At 51.0% G+C, this 21,586-nt stretch overlaps 2 protein-coding genes across 3 annotated transcripts in view; both read left to right on the top strand.

Annotated features, from left to right (window-relative positions):
- The window catches only part of DIS3L2 (DIS3 like 3'-5' exoribonuclease 2), a 200,211-nt gene extending 192,252 nt beyond the window's left edge, over nucleotides 1-7,959 (top strand). For both annotated transcript variants that reach the window (XM_081862181.1, XM_081862182.1), the window contains exons 20-22: nucleotides 32-136; nucleotides 4,224-4,325; nucleotides 7,457-7,959. In XM_081862181.1, the coding sequence (XP_081718307.1) occupies nucleotides 32-136; nucleotides 4,224-4,325; nucleotides 7,457-7,555 (306 nt within the window). In that variant the 3' untranslated portion in view covers nucleotides 7,556-7,959. The remainder of the gene's footprint in view (nucleotides 1-31; nucleotides 137-4,223; nucleotides 4,326-7,456) is intronic.
- A 3,427-nt stretch (nucleotides 7,960-11,386) lies between these two features.
- LOC309342187 (alkaline phosphatase-like) overlaps nucleotides 11,387-21,586 on the top strand; it is a 33,299-nt gene continuing 23,099 nt past the window's right edge. The window contains exons 1-2 of the mRNA XM_081862545.1: nucleotides 11,387-11,859; nucleotides 20,962-21,078. Of these exons, the coding sequence (XP_081718671.1) occupies nucleotides 11,787-11,859; nucleotides 20,962-21,078 (190 nt within the window). The 5' untranslated portion in view covers nucleotides 11,387-11,786. The remainder of the gene's footprint in view (nucleotides 11,860-20,961; nucleotides 21,079-21,586) is intronic.

Genomic DNA, 21,586 nt, shown 5'->3' with positions numbered 1-21,586 from the left:
CTTAGCACACCCTCCCTGTCTCCCCTCCCAGGAGTGCGGCCCCCTGGAGTCGGAGGCCGTGGTGATGGGCGTCCTCAATGAAGCCTTTGACGTCCTGGTTCTGAGGTTTGGCGTCCAGAAGCGGATCTACTGTAACGTAAGTGTCCCTCTCCCAGCCGTGCAGGCGCCCATGGATCCAATCATGACATTGGCTTTAATGTTTTTAACTCGGTATAGATTTTTGATTTTGATTGAACTGTGCTGTGCTGCCTGATTGCTTATCATCTCCCTGCGTCGTACGTCTTTGGGCTCCTTGGGCAGAGAGGCAGTTTGTGAGCAGGCCTGTGCCGGCAGCATCTGCAGCTCCTTGCAGGCCCCGGGTACCCCTATGATCCCTGGAGAACGCAGTCAGCTGGTGCGTTAATACAACGGATGCTCGGGTTGCGAACGTGATCCGTGCGGGATGCATGTTCGCAACCCACGTCTGCATGTCTGCACATGTGCGGCTTGCGATTCGGCGCTTCTGCACATGCCAAAGTGCCATTTAGTGCTACTGAGCATGCATGACCACCGAAACCGGGAAGTAACCCGTTCCGGTACTTCTGGGTTTTGGCGGTCCGCAACCCGAAAAAACGCAGCCTGAAGCGGCTGTAACCCGAGGTATGACTGTAATAATAAAATAAAATAACATAAGAAGTTATTTGAGTAAGTATCATTTCCCACATAAAGGTTGAAGAATTCAGGATGTTCCCCCCACCCCCAGCTACAGAATTTGGAACGCCAAGGAACATATTTTTTTTTGAATTGTTAGCACTAAGAACCACCTCCCCTCCCCATTTTGACGCCATCTTGGCAGTAGCTTCTTCCAAGGGCCTCGTGCAAGAGATGTTCCTGTCAGATGGTGTCCCATAGCCTTAAAGGGGGGGGGGGCGAAGCTCATTTGTCATGTTACAGTTACTATGGACAATATGGATATACAGTAGAGATTATGAAATAATACACAGTAGAAAATGTTGGCAATAGGACCCGTGGAGGGGATGGGGGGGGGGAGTCTCGAGATTTAGAGAAATCTCTTTATATGGATATATATTTGGTATTGTTTAAATTAATAATAATAATAATAATAATAATAATAATAATAATAATAATAATAATTTATTTATGCATCAAACATTAAAAGCTTCCCTAAACAGGGCTGCCTTCAGATGTCTTCTAAAAGTCTGGTAGTTGTTATTCTCTTTGACATCTGGTGGGAGGGCGTTCCACAGGGTGGGTGCCACCACCGAGAAGGCCCTTTGCCTGGTTCCCTGTAACTTGGCTTCTCACAGCGAGGGAACCACCAGAAGGCCCTCGGCGCTTTACCTCAGTGTCCGGGTAGAACGATGGGTTCTTTGTAAAATCAAAGAAAAATGATTTCAAAAAAGAAAAAAGAGTAGGGGCCCCTTTAACTGCTTCTGCAGTCCGTCTTGCCCCATCGTGGTTCAATGGCTGCGCTTTTCTCCCCTTAGCTCTCTTTGAGGCCTGTTTCCTCAGTCTCCACTCCTCCATCTGTGAAATGGGAGTGAGGCAGGGCTGGTGTATAAGACACACTCGGGAGAGAGGCATGCCTCTTGGTCGAACACAGCCAGGGCTAGGTTGCCATTCCTAGCAAGCGCTGGGTCTGAGGGGTTTTTTGGGGGGGATCCTGGAGCTCTCCAATTCTTGGAGACGCAGCAGCCGTCTTCTCCAGGCAGCCTCCCTTCCCCGTCCCCTGTAAATCCTCTTTGCCACCATCCCGGCTCGTTTGCCTTCCCTAATTGCTGTTTGGGGGGCTCTTGTGCCTTGGCGTTCGGCGATAATGAACCGTCCTCAGCGCAGCTGCCTCAAGGGGGTGCCTCCGACTCCTCCGCCCGCCATCTGCCCCTCCATCACACCCTTCCAAGGGGGGTCGTTATCCCTTCGCAGCAGCCATAAAACCGAGGAGAGGCGGCGTGGCGAGGCCTTTTGCCTCTTCAAACGAGGGAACGGGGAGACCTTGGTTTTAATTTCAGCTTCGGAAACGGGGCTCAGGGGCACCGGGCACTCGGTCTGCTGTTCCCTGGCACTCGTGAGAGGTAGAAGCTTCTGCCAGCTACAAGGTTATGTGACATGGGGGGGCATGAGGGGGGGCTCCTGGGGTTTGTGGGTTTCCTGTGCTTTGCACAGAGAGCTCTCTGGACTTAGAGAAAAGATTTATTTATTTTTTAAATGGAATCTGTACGCACACAGGCAGACTCTCCTGTCTCATAAGCCGTCGCTCACCTTGGGGACAGCCTATCCGATTAAAGACATCCCCTTTTAGTCATCCCCTTTTAATTATATTTTAAGCAAGGGGTGCCTGCAGCAAATTGTTGCATAACACCGGTCCTGAGAGATCTGCATTGGCCCCCAGTACGTTTCCGAGCACAATTCAAAATGTTGGTGCTGGCCATTAAAGCCCTAAACGGCTTCGGTCCTGTATACCTGAAGGAGCGTCTCCACCCCCATTGTTATGCCGGACACTGAGGTCCATCTCCGAGGGCCTTCTGGCAGTTCCCTCCCTGCAAGAAGTGAGGTTACAGGGAACCAGGCAGAGGGCCTTCTCGGTAGTGGCACCTGCCCTGTGGAACGCCCTCCCATCAGGTGTCAAGTAAATAAGCAGCTTTCTTATTTTTAAAGGACATCTGAAGGCAGCCCTGTTTTGGGAAGTTTATAATGTCTGGTGCTGTATTGTTTTTAATATTCAGTTGGAAGTGACCAGAGTGCCTGGGGAAACCCAGCCAGATGGGTGGGGTATAAATTGTTGTTGTTGTTGTTGTTGTTGTTGTTGTTGTTGTTGTTGCAGTGCAAAAAGGCTCCCCTTCAGTGTCCCAGTCAGTCAACCATTCCCTATTCCTGGATACTCCATTACATTTCCTCTGTTTGGTTCGGTTTTCTGGGCTTTTGTGGGGGGGCAGTTTCTGCCAACTGTCAGTCAGTGTTTTGTGGCCACTGAGCCCACCCAGTCCTCATTGGGCTATTTTGAGGCGTGTGCCTGGCCCCCCCCCCCATTTTCCCAGCTTGCTGACACCTTCCTCCCCTTTGTAGGTGTTGCACTTTTGGCAACATCAGCATCAGCAGCCATGCCTGAACATCAGAAATGGAGTGAATGGGGGGGAACTCCCTGAATCCCGGGGTAAATTACTCCTGGCTCCAATCCCTTTGAAACCAGCAGCCAGCCTTTCTCTGGTTGTTCTGCACCTAGGCTGAGCTTTGGCAGGAGCCGTCTCACAGAACCAGGGTGGCTGGCGGTGGGTGAAATCAGGAAAACACTTGAGGAAGATACCTCTGGCCCATTCCAGACCCCTCTGCTCCCTGAGAGCCCAGGGATGTGCCTTGCCCAGCCTTCACCATTCACGTGCCTTCCAGAAGAATAGGACCACAAGTCCCATCATGCAACAGCCAGAACACCCACTATAAATAGATAGATAGATAGATAGATAGATAAATAAATAAATAATTTTATTTATACCCTGCCCTCCCCAGCCAAGACCGGGCTTAGGGTGGCTAACACCAGGTATAAAAACAATTGATTAAAATACAACTTAAAAACAAGATTAAAATACAACATTAAAATGCAGCCTCATTTCAGTAGAAACTCAAATCAAAAACTTTTTGGGGATGAAAACGTCAAAGCTTCCCTAAAGCCAACTTTCCAGACTGGTCCTACGTGGGCCAGAAAAAAGCCAGGGAAGTCCCCAAATAGGAGTTCCATCACAGAACGAAAAAGGAAAAAGGGGGAGGGGATCAAGTTAATTCCAAGCCAAAGGCCTGGTGGAACAACTCTTGTCTTACAGGCCCTGTGGAAAGAAATCAGATCCTGCAGGGCCCTGGTCTCATGAGACAGAGCGTTCCACCAGGCTGGGGCCAGTGTTGAAAAGGCCCTGGCTCTGGTTGAGGCTAATCTGACTTCCTTAGGGCCCAGGACTTCTAGGGTGTTGCTGTTTATGGACCTTAAGGTTTTCCGCGAGGCATACCGGGAGAGGCAGTCCCATAGGTACGAGGGCCTTAGGCTGGCATGTTTTGATGGTTGCCCTGTTTGTGTGTTTCCTGACCTTGGGGAGGAAGGACAGGATAGAAATCTAATAAACGTGAATAACGTAAACGCAATAAATGGCCGCCGTAACAACGGCTGCACCAGCACCTGATCCCACGCACCGTTCTGCATGTTTCCGTAAGAGCACCTGGTCTCTTTTTTCCTCTTGCAGGCCCTCCCGCTGGTGGGCTTCCAGTTCCAGAAGCTGGGCAAGAAGCCGCAGCTGACTCTGATGTGGGAGCCAGAGAGCTTGGAGCAGGATGCTGTGCAACAGGTAAAGCCCCCTGCCCGCCCCAGACCTCCCCTTCCCCAGGAGTGTGGGGCATGGCTGTGGGTGAATTCAGGAAGCTGCCTCGTGCCTTTCCTATTACTTCCTTCCTGATCCTTTTAACCAGGGGTGCCCTCAGGGGATTGAACCAGAGGCCTTCTACATGCAAAGCAGGTGTCCTACCACTGCACTTGCAGCCCCTCCTCCTGCCTCTCTCACTTGCTTGCACCCTTACTCACTCTCTCTGTTGTATGTTAGGGTGCAACTGAGCTTGCACAGAAGAGGGCTCTTGCATGAGTTAAGACAAACGGACTTAGAATCATAGAATCATAGAATCATAGAGTTGGAAGAGACCACAAGGGCCATCGAGTCCAACCCCCTGCCAAGCAGGAAACACCATCAGAGCACTCCTGACATATGGTTGTCAAGCCTCTGCTTAAAGACCTCCAAAGAAGGAGACTCCACCACACTCCTTGGCAGCAAATTCCACTGTCGAACAGCTCTTACTGTCACGAAGTTCTTCCTAATGTTTAGGTGGAATCTTCTTTCTTGTAGTTTGGAACCATTGCTCCGTGTCCGCTTCTCTGGAGCAGCAGAAAACAACCTTTCTCCCTCTTCTATGTGACATCCTTTTATATCCTTTTATATATTTGGGGGCCTCCAGATTCCCAGACTACCCCTGCACTTTAACCTCTTGAGCTGACCTCTTTGGTGTTTAGACTGGTGCTTCTCAGGCTGCCTCATGCTTACAGCTTCTTCCTTCTTCTCTCTGCGTCCTAAAGATCAGAGGTCAGGCTGCAGCTATCCTCTGAGAGAGCAAGTAGCCGGTGTGGCTGCCATGTTCTGCTACAGATAGCTTAGACTAGGTAGAACTAGGAACTTTTATGTTCAAGTACAGTAAAACCTCGGTTCCCAGACACCTCTGTTTTGGAACGTTTCAGCTCCCAAACACCAAAAACCTGGAAGTGTTCCGGTTTACGAACGTTTTTCAGAAGCCAAACTTCCAACATGGCTTCTGCTTGAGTGCAGGGAGCTCCTCTAGCCAATCAGAAGCTGCACCTCATTTGTTGAACATTTTGGAAGCCAGATGGGCTTGCAGAATGGATTACATTCGACAACCGTGGTTTGGCTGTATGTCTTTCCTACAATAACTTGCTTCACTTTTATTCTCTTACCGACAAGCACTGTGTGTGTGTGTGTGTGTGTGTGTGTGTGTGTGTGTGTGTGTGTGTGTGATTGCAAGTCTGCTGTCTAACCAAGATTCACAATCTTAATGATACTAAAAGGGTTTCAATGGGTAATTGGAACCAAATACTCCAATTCTGTCTCTTCCATTCAAGCCTTTGCTCCTCTGGCATTAGGGACAATTCCCCCAAACCGAACAGGTAAGGGCTATAGTAGCCATCTGCTTTACCTGCGGACAGTACCTGGTTCAGTCCCTGGCTGCATCTCAGGTAGGCCTGGGAGAAGACTCCTCTCTGAAACCTGTGGAGCTGCTGCCAGTCAGTGTAGACAGCACTGAGCTAGATGGACCAATGGTCCAACTTTGCAGAAGGCAGCTTTCTGTGATCAGGGCTGTTCATGCTGCAAACCGCCCTGTGATCTTCAGAAAGAGGACAGGGTGTAAAATTAATTAATAAAAATGATGGAATTTAGGCTCATTCGCATCACTTGGCAGCTGTATTGTCTGACTTCTTTGCAATGCCTTCCTGGTTAAGCCCTCTTCCAAAAACTTAATTTTTGTTTGCTCCTTCCCCTTCCAGGCTGTTGCTCTTGTTGCCAGGATCCCCACCCTTCCCACTGTGCTGTCCTAGCATGCATCCTGCTCTGCCTCCCAATTCCCGCGGCAGTGCTCAGATTCAAGAACCCTTGCATGCCACCCCCTGCTCCTAAAACAGATTTCCCGCGACGTGGTGTCAGATGCTTTAATAGAACCTCTCTCGATCTCTCTCTCCCTCTCTCTTGTGCCTGTCCCTCACATCCATTAAATCAGCAACTCAGCCTCAGGGAGGCATTTGTTGGATTTGATTAAGCTCTGCTCTAGCGCCAAGCGCAAGTTGGCAGCCCTCCCTAAAGCGCCCTGGCTAATTGTTTTGCAGTCCTTGGCAAGGGGCCCCTGGTCCTGCCACCTGGCTGGGAACGAGGGACGCTGGGCATAAGGCAAAGGGGGCAACTAATGCACACGCCGAGGAGATGCTTCTGCAAAGTAAGGCAGAACCAAAGGGTGGAGCAATAGGACTGTCTCTTGCCGGAAGAGAAAATTCCCAGGACCTTCAGCTCACATGGTACCTGTGGCCCACAGCTGCATTTCACACAGCCCCCAGTGTCATCAGCTCCAGAGAAAGGAAGACCCTGCTCCCCCCCCCCGAGAACTTCTGCATGCCCTGAGCTGTGGTCCTTCCCTGAAGAATCCACAGGGACATAGGAAGCTGCCTTATACATACTGACGGAGTTATACCCCTGCACCCCTCGTTGACCTTTGCCATCCACACAAAACTAAATGGGGCTTAGCACTATAATCTTTGGCACCGGCCTTTTTGCACGTTCCTGCCTGGGTAGTGCTTGTCAGGTATTCTAAGATAGACTGCCTCTGTGTAGAGAGGTTCTGTTTAGCTACCAAATACCTTCAGATCAGGGATGCGGATGGCGCTGTGGGTTAAACCACAGAGCCTAGCACTTGCCGATCAGAAGGTCGGCGGTTCAAATCCCCGCGACGGGGTGAGCTCCCATTGCTCAGTCCCTGCTCCTGCCAACCTAGCAGTTCAAAAGCACATCAAAGTGCAAGTAGATAAATAGGTACCACTCCGACGGGAAGGTAAACGGCGTTTCCATGCGCTGCTCTGGTTCGCCAGAAGCGGCTTAGTCATGCTGGCCACATGACCCAGAAGCTGTACGCCGGCTCCCTTGGCCAGTAAAGCGAGATGAGCGCCGCAACCCCAGAGTCGGTCACGACTGGACCTAATGGTCAGGGGTCCCTTTACCTTTACCTTTTACCTTCAGATCACCTTCTGTGAACTTCCTGCTTTCCTGGACCAGAAGGGGTGGCTTTCAGGGACATCTCAGCCTTTTCGAATCAATCACTTGCCAGCCAGCTAACCTGCTGCCCTTTTTCTTCTTCTTCTTCCTTGTCGCTCAAGGTCATTACTGTTTTCACCTTGGTGGAGGTCGTCCTGAGGTCTGACAATGTCCCCTTGAAGTACAGTGCGGTGCTGAAGAGGCCTGGCGGCGAGGAGTGACCGGCTCCCACTTCCGGAGATGGATTGTGCCCAGCTGACACTGCCAAAGCAACATCCCAAAGGGCCGCATCCTACAGTGACTCTCTCTCCTGGGGAAAGTCGGGCTGTGGGCCTCTCGTTATCAATTTTTGCGAACGGGTTTTGTTTTATGTCTGGATTTTAACCCAAGCCAGCAGCAGCGGGGATGTCCGCCCTCCAGGCATCCCCGGCTGCTGCAGGGACCTGAATCCTCCTCGGCTCCTGGCTTTTTAGACCCTCCTTTTCTTAAACAAGCCCCTTGCAAAGGACACAGAGGAGCTGAGAGCAGCCCGTGGTGGGATTTCTGTGCCTTAAGGCATTCCTTGCTTCTGTTTTTGTGGCTGTGGCCGTGCGGGCATAATAATAAAAACACCTTGGCCAACAACTCCGTGAGTGTGCGTGTGTGTGTGCAGGTTTCCGTCGTCCTGATTTCGCTGGCATGTTCTCATTTGACATTTCAACACGAGAGGAAGTTCTGAAACGGTTGTGAAGCAGCAACGATGCTGTTATCTTCCTCTTTCAATTCCACACACTCATCTCTATCCTCTGCAAAAACAGCACCGTCGCCTGGGAGAGAAACGGCGGTGACAAACAATAAATCTGGTTGTGTGTGTTTTAGCCAGTTGAATCAGGGCTGGTGAGTGTGGAAGAGGGGACTAAAAGAAGACTGGGAATTTTGAAAGGGGGTCGGAGCTTTCCCTACCACCACTACCGCCCAGAGAAAAAAACCTGCTAGGAGGTGGGGAAATCAGCAATGCAGGAATCTTTTTGCCCAACACGGAGCTCGAACTCATGACCCTGAGAAGAAGCTAAATGCCAATGGGATGGGGGGGGGGTGCAGTCAGCCAAGGGGCCACCATCACTTTGAATGCAGTAAAAAAAAGCAGCGTAAACTGTTTGCAGTCATAGAATCATAGAGCTGGAAGAGACCACAAGGGTCATCGAGTCCAACCCACTGCCAAGGGGGAGGAGGCAAGCGAAAACCGCACGGGGGTGTACTGCTTGCTCAGTTCAAGGAATGTGCTTCATGCTTGCTACAGAGATAAGGGTATAGTCAGGAAACACTTCCCCACCTAAAATATTCTGAAAATATTGCAACACTTTTCTTACCCTTGGTTAAACTCATTTACTTCATCTGTATTAATAATGTCATCTGTATTTTGATCCTTCTGGGCATAGCCTGACTGGGACAGGTCACAGCTAGGGCTGGGCGACCAGCTAAACATTGTGGTGTACCGATATCACCGTGTCTGAAATAAGGATGGAGCTGGGGGGGGGGCTGTCCGTGTGAAACTGCAGAAAAGCAGAATTTAGCTCCCTGTGCGTCAGCTGAGTTAAATCCTGCTTTAAAGCTCGCTCCCTATTTTGTAGCATTTTTCTGGTTGCCCAAAATAATGGGACTTCAGAGCTTTTCAGGGGGAAAAGAGGCGGTTCAACCCTCCACCTTGCATGCTGATGCCCTCTTCCTCTTCCCCTGCTTAGCTTCTCTCTAAGAAAAACTTAATTCAGCTAGAAAATAGCACCCCAGGAGATGACTATGTTGTTCCTGTTATGAAATAAGTGGTGGAGCTCCAGCCACATCCCACATCAACCCAACGCACCTGGGAACATTGCTCCTTTAATTCTCCTCTGTCCTCTCAACATAAGGCGCCCTGAGACAGCTCCCTGTCAGGCCTCATTAGTAGCATTGCAGGATTTGCAGACTGTGAGTCTCCCTGCTTCCTAGCTGACACAAAGACGTATGCAACCTAGAGGCTGTTTGTTTTTATTGACATCCCGTGGTGCTCACAGTTGGCACTGCCCGGGCACAGACTTGCTTTGCTTCAGCAAGATGGCTGCATGTCGTGCGTTCGGACCACACCCTGCACCGAGGAGAACATTGTTTGCAACGGCAGAAAGACTGGAATAAGCTGCCATCAAATTTGTGCAGGAACTTGCCACGATGACCTTCTCTGGGGAGCTGCCATTGCGTCTTGCTTGCTTCCTCAAAGTACAACCCAAGGAAAGTCCCATCCAGATAATTGTGAGCCTGCTGGATCAGGCCAATACCCCACCTAGTCGAGCATCCTGTTCTCACCGTGGCCAACCAGATGTCTGCGAGAAACCAGGGAGCAGAATATGAGCACAGGAGTTCTCTCTCCCCTCCTGCGGTTTGGAAAGGAAATAACATCCCAACAAAAAGGGAATGGTTAAGTAAATTATGTGAGTATCTGGAGTCAGCAAAATTGACAGATATAATAAGGCATAAATCAAAAATTATGGTACAGAAACAATGGGAATGCTTAAATGAATATTTACGCAAACGGATCAAACACGAAAATTTGGTTGTGCTTAGACTAACCTTGTGAAGAATATAGAGAATACAAAGATTAGTCGGACAATGAAAGAATTTAAGGAAAGGAAGTGACTGAAGAACAGATGTAAAGGTGAATTAGATAACCAAGAGACGTGTGGTGAATGCGGTGGAAGTCTTTTATAATATTTTAACTAGGATTTATATATTGTTATGTTTGAAGTACGAATTTGGAATAATTGATTATGAAAAGTATTTTTTTTCTTCATTATTTTTCTTGTTTCTTTTATCTTTTGTCTTTCTTCTTTTCTAGTCTGCATTCTGGAAAATAGTGTAGATGAAGGTTTTAATGTTTGGTTATGTATTGTTTCTATTTTTTCTTTTCATTTTTTTGTAACATTTAATAAAATTTAATAAAAAAAATAAAAAAAAGAATTTGCCTCGTCATTTCTTAAAGCCAGTCCAGCACGGCTTCCTGTGGGAGTGAGTTCCACAGTCTAACTATGCACCATGTGAACTACAGCTCCCATCAACCCAAGTCAATTGTCAGGGATGGGAGTTGTAGTCCAAAACAACTGCCGGGCACCACATTGGCTGCCTTTGGTGTGATGCATCTCACAGCCCCTTTAACCCCCTCAACTGTTCTTGGTTTCCAGACCTCCCCCAAACTGGCTGCCTCCAGATGTTTTGGACTACAATTCCCCTCGGTCCCAGCTGGAATGGCTGATGGGAGTTGTAGTCCATTACATCTAGATGGGAGGCCAGCAGGTAGGTTGAGATGGTGGAGGAGGCTTTGCTCTACATTTCTGTTAGACTAAATCTGCCAACCTGGTGCCCTGCAAATGCCAGCCTCTCAAGCCCTGGACTAGCTGCTTTCCAAGGCGGCTGCTGTCCCCCACCAGCTGCTGTCGACTACAACTCCCATGAGCTCCGGCCAGCATAGCTCTACTAGATGGTGCTGGTGGGAATCGAAGTCTGAAGCATCTGGCAGGCACCATCTGGGGGGCGGCTGGTACACTCTGGCAGGCAGAGGGCCCCCAGGGTACCAGACTCTTTCCTGCCCCTCAGGAGATGCCAGGAATCGGACCCTGTGCATGCCAGGCGTGTGCATTTCACCGAGCTACATTCCGCCCTGTACTTTGGTCGTGTTTGGATTCACCTTGACTTGTAAACTCCAATGTATTTGTATGTGTTTTTCAAATTCCATTGTTTGACATGCTCAGACACCGTTTTGCATTGCCCTTCTGGTTTTAAGCGTGTAAATGCAACATTGGGCAGGAAGGGAACGTGCATCCTGGGCAATTTCCAGTCGTCAGCAGACCAGACCAGACCAGATCTGCCCAGTTCTATGGAAGGAAGCAGGACTCGGTTTTTCCATGCGTGTTGACTTCCCAAAGTGTCCTTGCCACTCAGTTCAGCGGAAGCAGCTAAGGAGGCAGGCATGAGCTCTGCAGTGACCTCTGGGGCAGCCTTTGTGTCTTAGAGGACCCTAACCGCCTGTCTCTCCACTGGCTGGGCCCACAGGAGGAAGGCTCCCTATCTCTTCGCAGAACCCTGCAAGTGGCTGCGTGGTCTCCTCAACAGGGCCGTAGCCTTTGGTTTCCTTCCGGAGCTGGTGTTCAGAAGAGGTGTCCGGGAGGAGCCTTGGAGCCTACAGATAGGCTGGCCGATTCAGCAGAAAAATGCTCTCCCCACTGCAGACTTGAAAGGCTGTGATGAAACTGTGTTGTGGGCAGTTACCGGTACTTCTCTCGGGACAGGGCATGGGACGTCATCATCATTTCCTTTCCCACCCCTCCCAGCCTTTTGGCCCTGTGCCCCCCTGGGTCCAAAGGTGAGAGGAGGAGCATAAAAACCCCAGAGCCTCAGAAGCTGCGCTCTTTCATCAGGGACTCTTTCCATCCTTGGCTTGGCTGCAGGATGAAGCCCCTGGCTGCCCTGAGGATCCAGGCTTTCTTCTGTTTCTGTGCCTGCCTCTCTGCCACATCCCTAGGTGAGAAACAAAGCTATCTGTTGTTGTTCCACAGCTTGGGAGAAGATCTTCTGGAGCCAAATCGGCCACCAGCCCAAGTTTCTGGAAGAGTGTTGTTGTTTTTTGAGAGAGAGAGAGAGAGAGAGAGAGAGAGAGAGAGAGAATGAGAATATAGGAAGCTGCCTTATACAATTTCAGACCTGTAGGTCCCTCTAGATCAGTGTTGTCGGCACTGACTGGCAGCAGCTTGCCAGGATTTCAGCCAGGGAGTCTTTCCCGACCCTACCTGCAGAAGCCAGGGATTGAACCTGCGACCTTCTACATGCAAGGCAGACACTCTGCCACTGTGTTACGGCCCTCCTCTGCTTCACTTGGAGATAAACTCCATCTAAGTCAGTGGGTGCTTGATCTGACGATAGCAGAGAGTCTTCTGTAGACATTCAAAGTCCAACCAAGGCTGTTCTGTAATATAAGTATTCAAGCTGGCTTTGTTTTCTGCCCAGCGGTGATGCTCTGGCTAGGACAGAGGGGAGTGTGCCATGTTCTGGGGAGCTGCATGCCTGCTTTTAGGGATCCCGACTTCTAACTCCCCGAGCAAAGGAACCAGCTTCTGCTTTCAATCCCAGCCCAAGGAAATTATCCCTCTGGGCTTGTGCAGAGTGTTTCCCCAGGAACTGACTCCTCTTAAACAATAAAGCAAGCTTAAGGGGTCCTAGCTTCTGCTGGTTTTATACATTTTGTCCTGTTGCATTTGAATGTCTGAGGACTTGATGTTGTTTTTAATAGTGCTTATTATTGCTTTGCTGTTTGTACGCTTGGAAGGGTTTGGGTCCTGCTCCCCATGCAGCTGTTAGGGCAGGTCAGCCACTGCAAGAGCAGGATACCTTATGGGATGGGCCTTTGGCCTGATCCAGCTGCAAGGCCATCTAGCATTCTTAAGGAAAGGTAGGGATGTTGCTTACGAGAAGAACAGGAGCACAGGTCCAAATTCAGAGGTACGACTTGATCGACACGGTTTCTTAGTTTGCAGAAAGTCCGTGTCCCGCTTTGCTCTGTTGCCAACCTTTGCTAAGCAGGGAGGGTGAGGGCAGGCAAGTATTCTGAGCATTATTCAAAACGGAGGAGAAAGTTGTGTTAGTCCAAATCATAAAGCAATAATGTAAAACCCAGCCCATATAATCATAATAATCATAAAACGGGCTAAGATCAGCAGGTGAACTCACAAGGTTCTCCCCACTCCCAGGTTTTACTTTTGCAGAATTTGTGCTGTTTCTTTCTCAGAGAAGTTGCATCAATGCACAGAGCGTGTCCTGGAAACAAATTGCCCACTTCCTTCCAGTTGGTATCTTATGGTCCGGTCTGGTCTTGCTTAAAGAGGATGTTGGGCAAGATTTGCAAGGCATTGCTGATGCAGCTGAGAGCAGAGGCTACCATTGTCACTCTCCCTGCACCTCCGCTGAGATGGTTCCTGTGTTATCTTCTGCAAATATCCACAAGAGGGTTGGGGAACAAACTGGGCCAAACGAGACTGTGCGGGAAATCAGTCAGCTGCTTCCAACACAATGCAAAGTTGCAAAGAACAGCTGACCCTCAAGAAAGGAAGTGTGTGGTGAGGGGACCAGCAGTCTGAGAGGACAACCCTGGTTGAGCCTCCTGCACTTTGACCGGGGCTCAGTTTGGGGGGAAGCAAAATGTCATGGATGTGCGATGAGTGGATTCCTTATGTCCTTATGCACGCTGATCTGCTTCAGGTTCTGGGGACGTTGGCACAAACAAGGCCGGCCCAAAGTTGGTAGGTGGGAGGTCATAGGCAAAGAACTGGAACTGGGTGGGGGGGCACCTGGCTGCATAGAAAAGGGATTGTGGGCAAGCAGAGCTTCCCTTGCTCATTCATGCTCCCCCATGTGTTGTTATTTAGTTGTGTCTGACTCTTTGTGGCCCCCTGGACCAGAGCACGCCAGGCACTCCTGTCTTCCACTGCCTCCTGCAGTTTGGTCAAACTCATGCTGGTAGCTTCGAGAACACCGTCCCACCATCTCGTCCTCTGTCGTCCCCTTCTCCTTGTGCCCCCCATCTTTCCCAATGTTATGTACTGAGTTGAATAGGATCCAAACTGCAGCAGTCTGATTGGTCCTAGAACAATAGGCTCCAAAAGGCAGCAGTCTGATTGGTCCTAGAACAATAGGATTCAGAATGCAGCAGTCTGATTGGTCCTAGAACAATGCAGCAGTATGATTGGTTAGCAGGAACCACCCAATCATGCTCCAGATAGAAGTGAATCCACAACCTGATTGGCCTACAGTAGAATCCTGGAATTAGCCAATCATGTGCAGCCCATTGTGTAAATAATGTATATAAAGCAGATACTTTGAGGGGACATTCATTCATTCCTCCTCACCACTATGAGCTGAATAAAGAGCATGAAATCACTTTGCGACTCTGAGTATATTTCACTGGCGACGAGGATGGGATCCCGCTGAGCTGACTGCCACACACAGCACCGCAGCACCGCCACCTGCCGCACCGCTGCCTCGCACCGTGTATCCAGGCTTCAGCTCCGGGACACAAGGAACTCAGAATGGCAACTGACAGCAGCTTCTCGCCATTCAACCCAGCATCTGGAGACTGGGAAGCGTACGCCTCCCGTTTCACCTTCCTCCTAGAAGCCAAAGGGGTCACCGATGAAGAAGACGCCAAGAAGAGGGCAATATTCTTCAGCGTCTGCGGAGAGGAGACATTTGAAATCGCCCGGGCTCTCCTTGCGCCTGAAGACGTCGCTACTGTTCCATACAAAACAATAATGGAACAGCTGAAGGGGCACTTTTCGCCACAGCCCTCAGTGGTGGCTCGTCGAAATGCCTTCTACGCAAAGCGGCAAGCCCCTGGGGAAACCATAACTGGGTTTGTGACCTCTCTCCGCCAAGCTGCCCGGTTCTGCAACTTCCCAGAGCTGGAGAACATGCTTCGTGACCGCCTCGTCGGTGGCCTGAAGGATGAGAAGCTGCAACGACGCCTCTACGCTAAGAAGAACCTAACGTTCCAGGTCGCTCTGGAGGAGGCCCTGGCAACGGAAGCTGCTGAGAGGTCGACGCAAGAGGCGCGGCTGAGCCAGCCGTCCCAACCGAGGGTCCACCACGAAGACCTCACCAACGACTCGGGATCCGACAGGGAGGAGGTGCACCGAGTACAGCAGCGCACTCAAGCAGCCCACATACCACAGCTGCCTCGACGAGAAGGAGGGAACTGCGCAAGCTGTGGAGAAAGTCACGAGAGGAGGACCTGCCGTTTCCGCAACGCAGAGTGCAGGCAGTGCAGAAAATTGGGACACATCGCCCGGGTGTGTCGGGCTCGGCCCACCCGAAGCCAGGCATCAGATGACCAATCCAAGAGCCCCAGGTCCCGGGGCCCAACGCACCAAGGCAACTCGACGGAGCTCACAGACTTCCAGGTATACCAGTTGCCCCACCCCAACGTAGAGAAAATTTATGTAGAGGTACAGATAGAGGGGGCCCCATGCCGCATGGAGCTTGACACGGGTTCAACTCTATCCATAATCTCGGCAAGGATCTTAAGGAAACTGTGTCCTACTGGGGGTCCCAAACTCAGGCCGGCCCCATTCACCCTCCGGGACTTCCAGAAACGTAAGGTCCCCACAATGGGGGTGGGGACCTTCAGGGTGCAATACCGAGGGCGGACGCGGCAACTGGACTTGCTTGTGGTCAAGGGCCCCTACATTAGCTTACTGGGGTTGGCATGGTTTGGACCACTGGGACTAGCCATCACCGGGGTGAACCACATGAGCATACAAGTGGATGTGGACGCCATATGCAAGGAGTTTCCGGGGGTTTTCGATGGGAAATTGGGACAGTATACGGGCCCCCCCATTGCTCTACAGCTTGACCCCGCAGTACGACCAGTCAGGCTCAAGGCCCGCCGGGTCCCATTCGCCCTGAAACCCCGTATAGACGAGGAATTGGACCGACTCGTGGAGCAAGGAGTGCTGGAGCCGGTGCCTAATGCCCCCTGGGAAACCCCAATCGTCACACCCGTCAAGCCTAATGGTTCGGTCCGCATCTGCGCAGACTACAAATGCACCATAAACAAGGCCCTCATGGCCCATGCATACCCAGTGCCAGTGGTCAGCCATGTCCTTGCCACCCTGGCTGGGTCGAAAATTTTTGGCAAGCTGGACTTGGCCCAAGCATATCAACAGCTGCCAGTAGATGAGGCCACAGCAGAGGCACAGACGATTGTGACGCACAGAGGAGCGTTCAGGGTAAAGCGGCTGCAATTCGGGGTCAGCGTGGCACCAGGCATATTCCAGAATCTAATGGACTCTCTCCTTAAAGGGATTCCTGGTGTCACCCCCTTCTTTGATGATGTGTTGATTGCCGGGCCCACACCAGAGGAGTTTGAGGACCGCCTCCGCACTGTTCTGCACCGTTTCCAGATGGCGGGTCTCAAGGTGAAGCGGGAAAAATGTCTACTAGGAGTGCCTCAAGTGGACTTTCTGAGATTTATGGTGGATGCAGAAGGGGTTCACCCGACTGGGGACAAGGTACGGGCCATTTGTGATGCCCCAGCGCCCAAGAACAAGACTGAACTTCAGGCCTTCTTGGGATTATTGAACTTTTACCATTCCTTCCTTCCCCACAAGGCGGCGGTAGCGGAGCCCCTACACAGACTCCTGGACAAGCGGGCCCCTTGGGTGTGGGGCCAGCGCCAGGAGGCCGCATTCCAGGCAGTCAAGGACTTGCTTGTCTCAAACTCGGTCTTGGCACACTTCGACGAGAGGCTGCCGGTGGTGCTAGCATGCGACGCCTCGCCCTATGGCATCGGCGCTGTCCTGGGACACCAACTCCCGGATGGAAGAGAGGTACCGGTAGCATACTTTTCCCAGACACTCAACGAAACCGAGCGGAACTACTCGCAAATCGACAAGGAGGGTCTGGCAATCGTGAAGGGAGTAAAAAAATTCCATGATTTCTTGTACGGGCGGCCCTTCACCGTGGTGACTGACCACAAGCCGTTGCTTGGCTTGTTTGCCCCCGAAAAGCAGACCCCCCAAGTGCTGTCTCCTCGCGTCCTCAGGTGGTCAATTTTCCTTGCCAGCTACCAGTATGCACTGATTCACCGCCCTGGAAAGGCGATGGGCCATGCAGACGCCCTCAGCAGGCTACCACTACCGGAAACAGGCCCCGACCCAGCACCTGCACAAGAGGTTATGAGCCTGGAGCTGCTTCCTGACCGCCCCATTCAGGCACAAGAAGTTGCACACCATTCCAAGAAAGATAGGGTCATCTCCCGGGTCCTGGACTGGGTGTGGAGGGGATGGCCCAGCCGCAGCCCCGGGCCAGAATTCGCCGGCTACACAACCCGCAAACATGAACTGTCAGCCCACAAGGGGTGCCTGTTATGGGGAAGCAGGGTCGTTGTTCCCCAGCCCCTCCGCAAAAGGGTCCTCACAGCCCTACACGAGACACACCCAGGGGTAGTAAGAATGAAGGCCCTTGCCAGGAGTTATGTGTGGTGGCCGGGGATCGACGGAGAGATAGAGGCCTGGGTCAAACACTGCCAGGCCTGCCAGGAATCCTGCCCAGATCCCCCAAGGGCCCCAGTCCAGTCCTGGGAGTCCGCCCGAGCACCATGGTCACGCCTGCATGTGGACTTCGCTGGCCCCTTTCAAGGGAAAACATTCTTCATAGTGGTGGACTCCTACACCAAATGGCTGGAAGTCGCACTGGTACCGTCCACTTCTACGTCCGCAGCCATCCGGGTACTACGCAGGCTGTTTGCAACCCACGGGCTCCCTGACACTCTCGTCTCAGACAACGGGACTGCATTTACATCAGGAGAATTTCAAACCTTCACAGTGCAGAACGCCATCCGCCACATCCGTTCGGCGCCATTCCACCCTGCCACCAATGGCCAAGCAGAACGCATGGTGCGGACCACCAAGGACACCCTTCGCCGCATGACGCAAGGGGATTGGGAGTACCGCCTTGCCACATTCCTTCTAGCACAGCACAGCACCCCCAGCTCAACGACTGGCCGGAGCCCCGCTGAACTACTAATGGGTCGGCGCCTTGCAATCAGATTGGACCGCCTTCACCCCGATAGAGCTCAGGATGAGGTAGTGGTGGGGGAAGGCAGGAACCCCCGGACCTTCGAGGCCCAGGACCCAGTGTACGCAAAGAATTTTGGGGCAGGCCCTGCATGGGTACCTGCCACAGTCACCAGGGTCACGGGCCCCGTGTCGTACGAGGTGCTAACAGATGGGGGGCAATGCTGGCGCCGCCACTGCGACCAGATACGGCGACGATTCCCGGGAGAAAACCAGGAGGAGGAGGACAGGTCAGAGGAGTCCCAAGGGAACAGTGGGGCAGAGAGGCCCATAGAGCAGCAGGGGCAAGCAGGAGAGGCAGAATCAGTAAATACAGAGAGGACCCGCGAGGCCGAAAGGACACCGGAACCAGAACCACGACTGAGCGAGCCGGTTGCGCCAGACCAAACAGCCCCATCCTTGGAACACGAGCCAGAACCTGAACCCCGGACCAGGGAACACCCCAGGCCGCAACGCACACGTAGGCCACCGGCGTACCTTGAGGACTATGAATGCGACCTTCCGGGCAGGACTGGAACTTAGAGGGGAGGGGTGTTATGTACTGAGTTGAATAGGATCCAAACTGCAGCAGTCTGATTGGTCCTAGAACAATAGGCTCCAAAAGGCAGCAGTCTGATTGGTCCTAGAACAATAGGATTCAGAATGCAGCAGTCTGATTGGTCCTAGAACAATGCAGCAGTATGATTGGTTAGCAGGAACCACCCAATCATGCTCCAGATAGAAGTGAATCCACAACCTGATTGGCCTACAGTAGAATCCTGGAATTAGCCAATCATGTGCAGCCCATTGTGTAAATAATGTATATAAAGCAGATACTTTGAGGGGACATTCATTCATTCCTCCTCACCACTATGAGCTGAATAAAGAGCATGAAATCACTTTGCGACTCTGAGTATATTTCACCCAACATCAGGGTCTTTTCCAGGGAGTCTTCTCTTCTCATGAGGTGGCCAAAGTAGAATCATAGAATCATAGAATCATAGAGTTGGAAGAGACCTCAAGGGCCATCGAGTCCAACCCCCTGCCAAGCAGGAAACACCAAGTACTGGAGCCTCAGTTTCAGGACTTCCTGAGGGAATCATAGTGTGGGATCTGAAATCTGGTGTGTGGGTGTGTGTGTGTGTGTGTGTGTGTATGTAGGAAAAGAAAGGGAAGGAATATGATTCTCTCTCTCCCCGCCCCCAAACTTTCCTTATGGATGATGAAGTTTTAATAACTGTCGTTTTAATTATTGGATATTCAACATGGTTTTATTGCATTTTAGGCTGCTATCTGTCCTTCGGTGAGGGAGAATGGGACAGAAATTGTCATTAAAAATAAATAAGTTATGCCCACACTCCCCTCCCCTGGATGAATGAGTCTGTGCATATCAGGCACTTTTTATAAACAACAAATGAGGATGCTCTGCCTATTTGATTCCTTTGCCTACCGCACAGCTCTCCTAAGCGAAGAGGCTCAATCAGTTATAAGGCGAACCCCTGATCAATGGGTGATTAATGAGCATGCAAGGGTTGTGAATGGGCAGGGTCTGTTTTGCTAGGAACCAGGCGGTTGAGGCCTGTGACCTTTGCTCTTTGTGAGGTCAGGTCCCAACTGGATCTCTTGATTCCATGCAGCCTTGCTGATAAGAATTCCCTGGGCAATTTACAAGCCCCCTCCCTCCAAACACAGGAAGCAAAGGCTGATGGGGCCATTTTAGAATCTTATTTCCTAAGGCTTCACAAGGACATCAGGACACAAAGATGGTGGTAGCCTTCCTTCCTTCTGAGCTCCTGGCATCTGGTGATAGACTGCCAACATCTGTGGAAGGTCGCTATCTTACTCTAGCCACCGCTAGCTCACAGCTGTCCCAGTTAGTGGCTGCCCAAGACTGAGTGAGGAATGTCAATTGGGGTACTCTGGTCTTTGAAGAGGCCATTTCCTTTGGGGAAATGGCCTCAGGGGGCTTATCATGTCCTTGTCAAATGAGCGGCTCCTTCCCAAATGTATACACAGCTCCGAGCTTCAAAGGAGGGAGAGCAGCAGCAGACTTTTGCAATCTTTTGTAATGCGACGCCCAGGGAGAGCCCAAAATTTGGTGCCCTCAAAGGAATCTTCTCAGTTATGGATCTTCTCAGTTTTGTGCCTCCACCCGGGTGGTGGCATTGCCCTCACCACCCTAAACCCAGTGCTGGGGGAGAGGCATATTCTTGGTGTCAAGGTGCCAAGGAGATAAGACTTGTGGAGGGTTGAGTTGAAGTGTGGGATTTGGGAAGCAAAAACATGTGGGCAGGAGCTCAAGAGGTATAGAGACATTTCGGAAAAAGACTTCCCTAAGAGCCCTGGCGCTACTTCAAGTCCACTTGATTGGTTCCCTGCTCCAATTTCAGCTTCAAAATTTCTTAAGAAATAATAATAATAATAATAATAATAATAATAATAATAATAATAATAATTTATTAATACCCCGCCCATCTGGCTGAGTTTCCCCAGCCACTCTGGGCGGTTCCCAATCAAGTGTTAAAAACAATACAGCATTTAATATTATAAACTTCCCTAAACAGGGCTGCCTTCAGATGTCTTTTAAAGATAAGATAGCTGCTTATTTCCTTCACATCTGGTGGGAGGGCAATCCACAGGGCAGGCGCTACTACTGAGAAGGCCCTGTGTCTGGTTCCCTGTAACCTTGCTTCTCACAATGAGGGAACCGCCAGAAGGCCCTCGGCGCTGGACCTCAGTGTCCAGGCTGAACGATGGGGGTGGAGATGCTCCTTCAGATTCCACAGTTGAATGCCTTAGGCCAGGCCTGAGGAACCTGTGCCCAGATGTGAGGGGATCTAACTCAGCCAGAATGGCAATGGCCGGGGGGGGGGGGTGGCAGCTGGAGTCTAAGAATATCTGGAGATCCACAATGTGCTTCACCCCTGTGTTAGGCAGAAGCTGAGTTTTCACTCAGACCAGCCAATCCAAAACACAAAGGCATACAGAGCAGTAACTTTCTCCTCCCCTGGTTCTTCTAGAAGAGGAAAAGGACCCAGAATATTGGAACATGAAAGCCAAGCAGACCCTGGAATCAGCACTCAAGCTGACACCCATGAACCATCGAGCAAAGAACGTCATTCTCTTCCTAGGAGACGGTGAGTTTGCACATGGGTGTACAAGGCTGCGCACCCAGAGTGGGTCTTGGGGCAGATTTATAGGTGCACACAACTATGGGGCGTGGGTGGGTCTCCAAATCTGTGAAGCGAAAGCTAGTACACTTAGAGTTATGGACTAGGACCCAGGAAACCAGGGTTCCAATCCCCACTCGGCCAAGAAGCTCCCTGAGTGACCTTTGCTGAGTCACTGCCTCTCACCTGAGCCTACCTCACAAGGTTGCTGTGAGGATAAAAGGGGGAGAAGTGTGAATGCCACAATGAGCTCCTCAGAGGAAAGGTGGGAGAGAAATGTAATAATAAGGCCAAATGCAAACGTTTAATTTTGGATCTTTTCCCAGTCCATATCTACACATTGCCACCAGAACCATTTTAACATTTTGTTGGAAGCTGCCCAGAGTGGCTGGGGAGGCCCGGCCAGATGGGCGGGAGTATAAATAAATTATTATTATTATTATTATTATTATTATTATTATTATTATTATTAGCT

The sequence above is a fragment of the Podarcis erhardii genome (genome assembly GCF_964252035.2).
Source record: "Podarcis erhardii genome assembly, chromosome: 5".
In the NCBI taxonomy this organism is placed as follows: domain Eukaryota; kingdom Metazoa; phylum Chordata; class Lepidosauria; order Squamata; family Lacertidae; genus Podarcis; species Podarcis erhardii.
The sequence above is the reverse complement of the archived record's forward strand: the minus strand, read 5'-3'. Positions and strand labels throughout refer to the sequence as shown.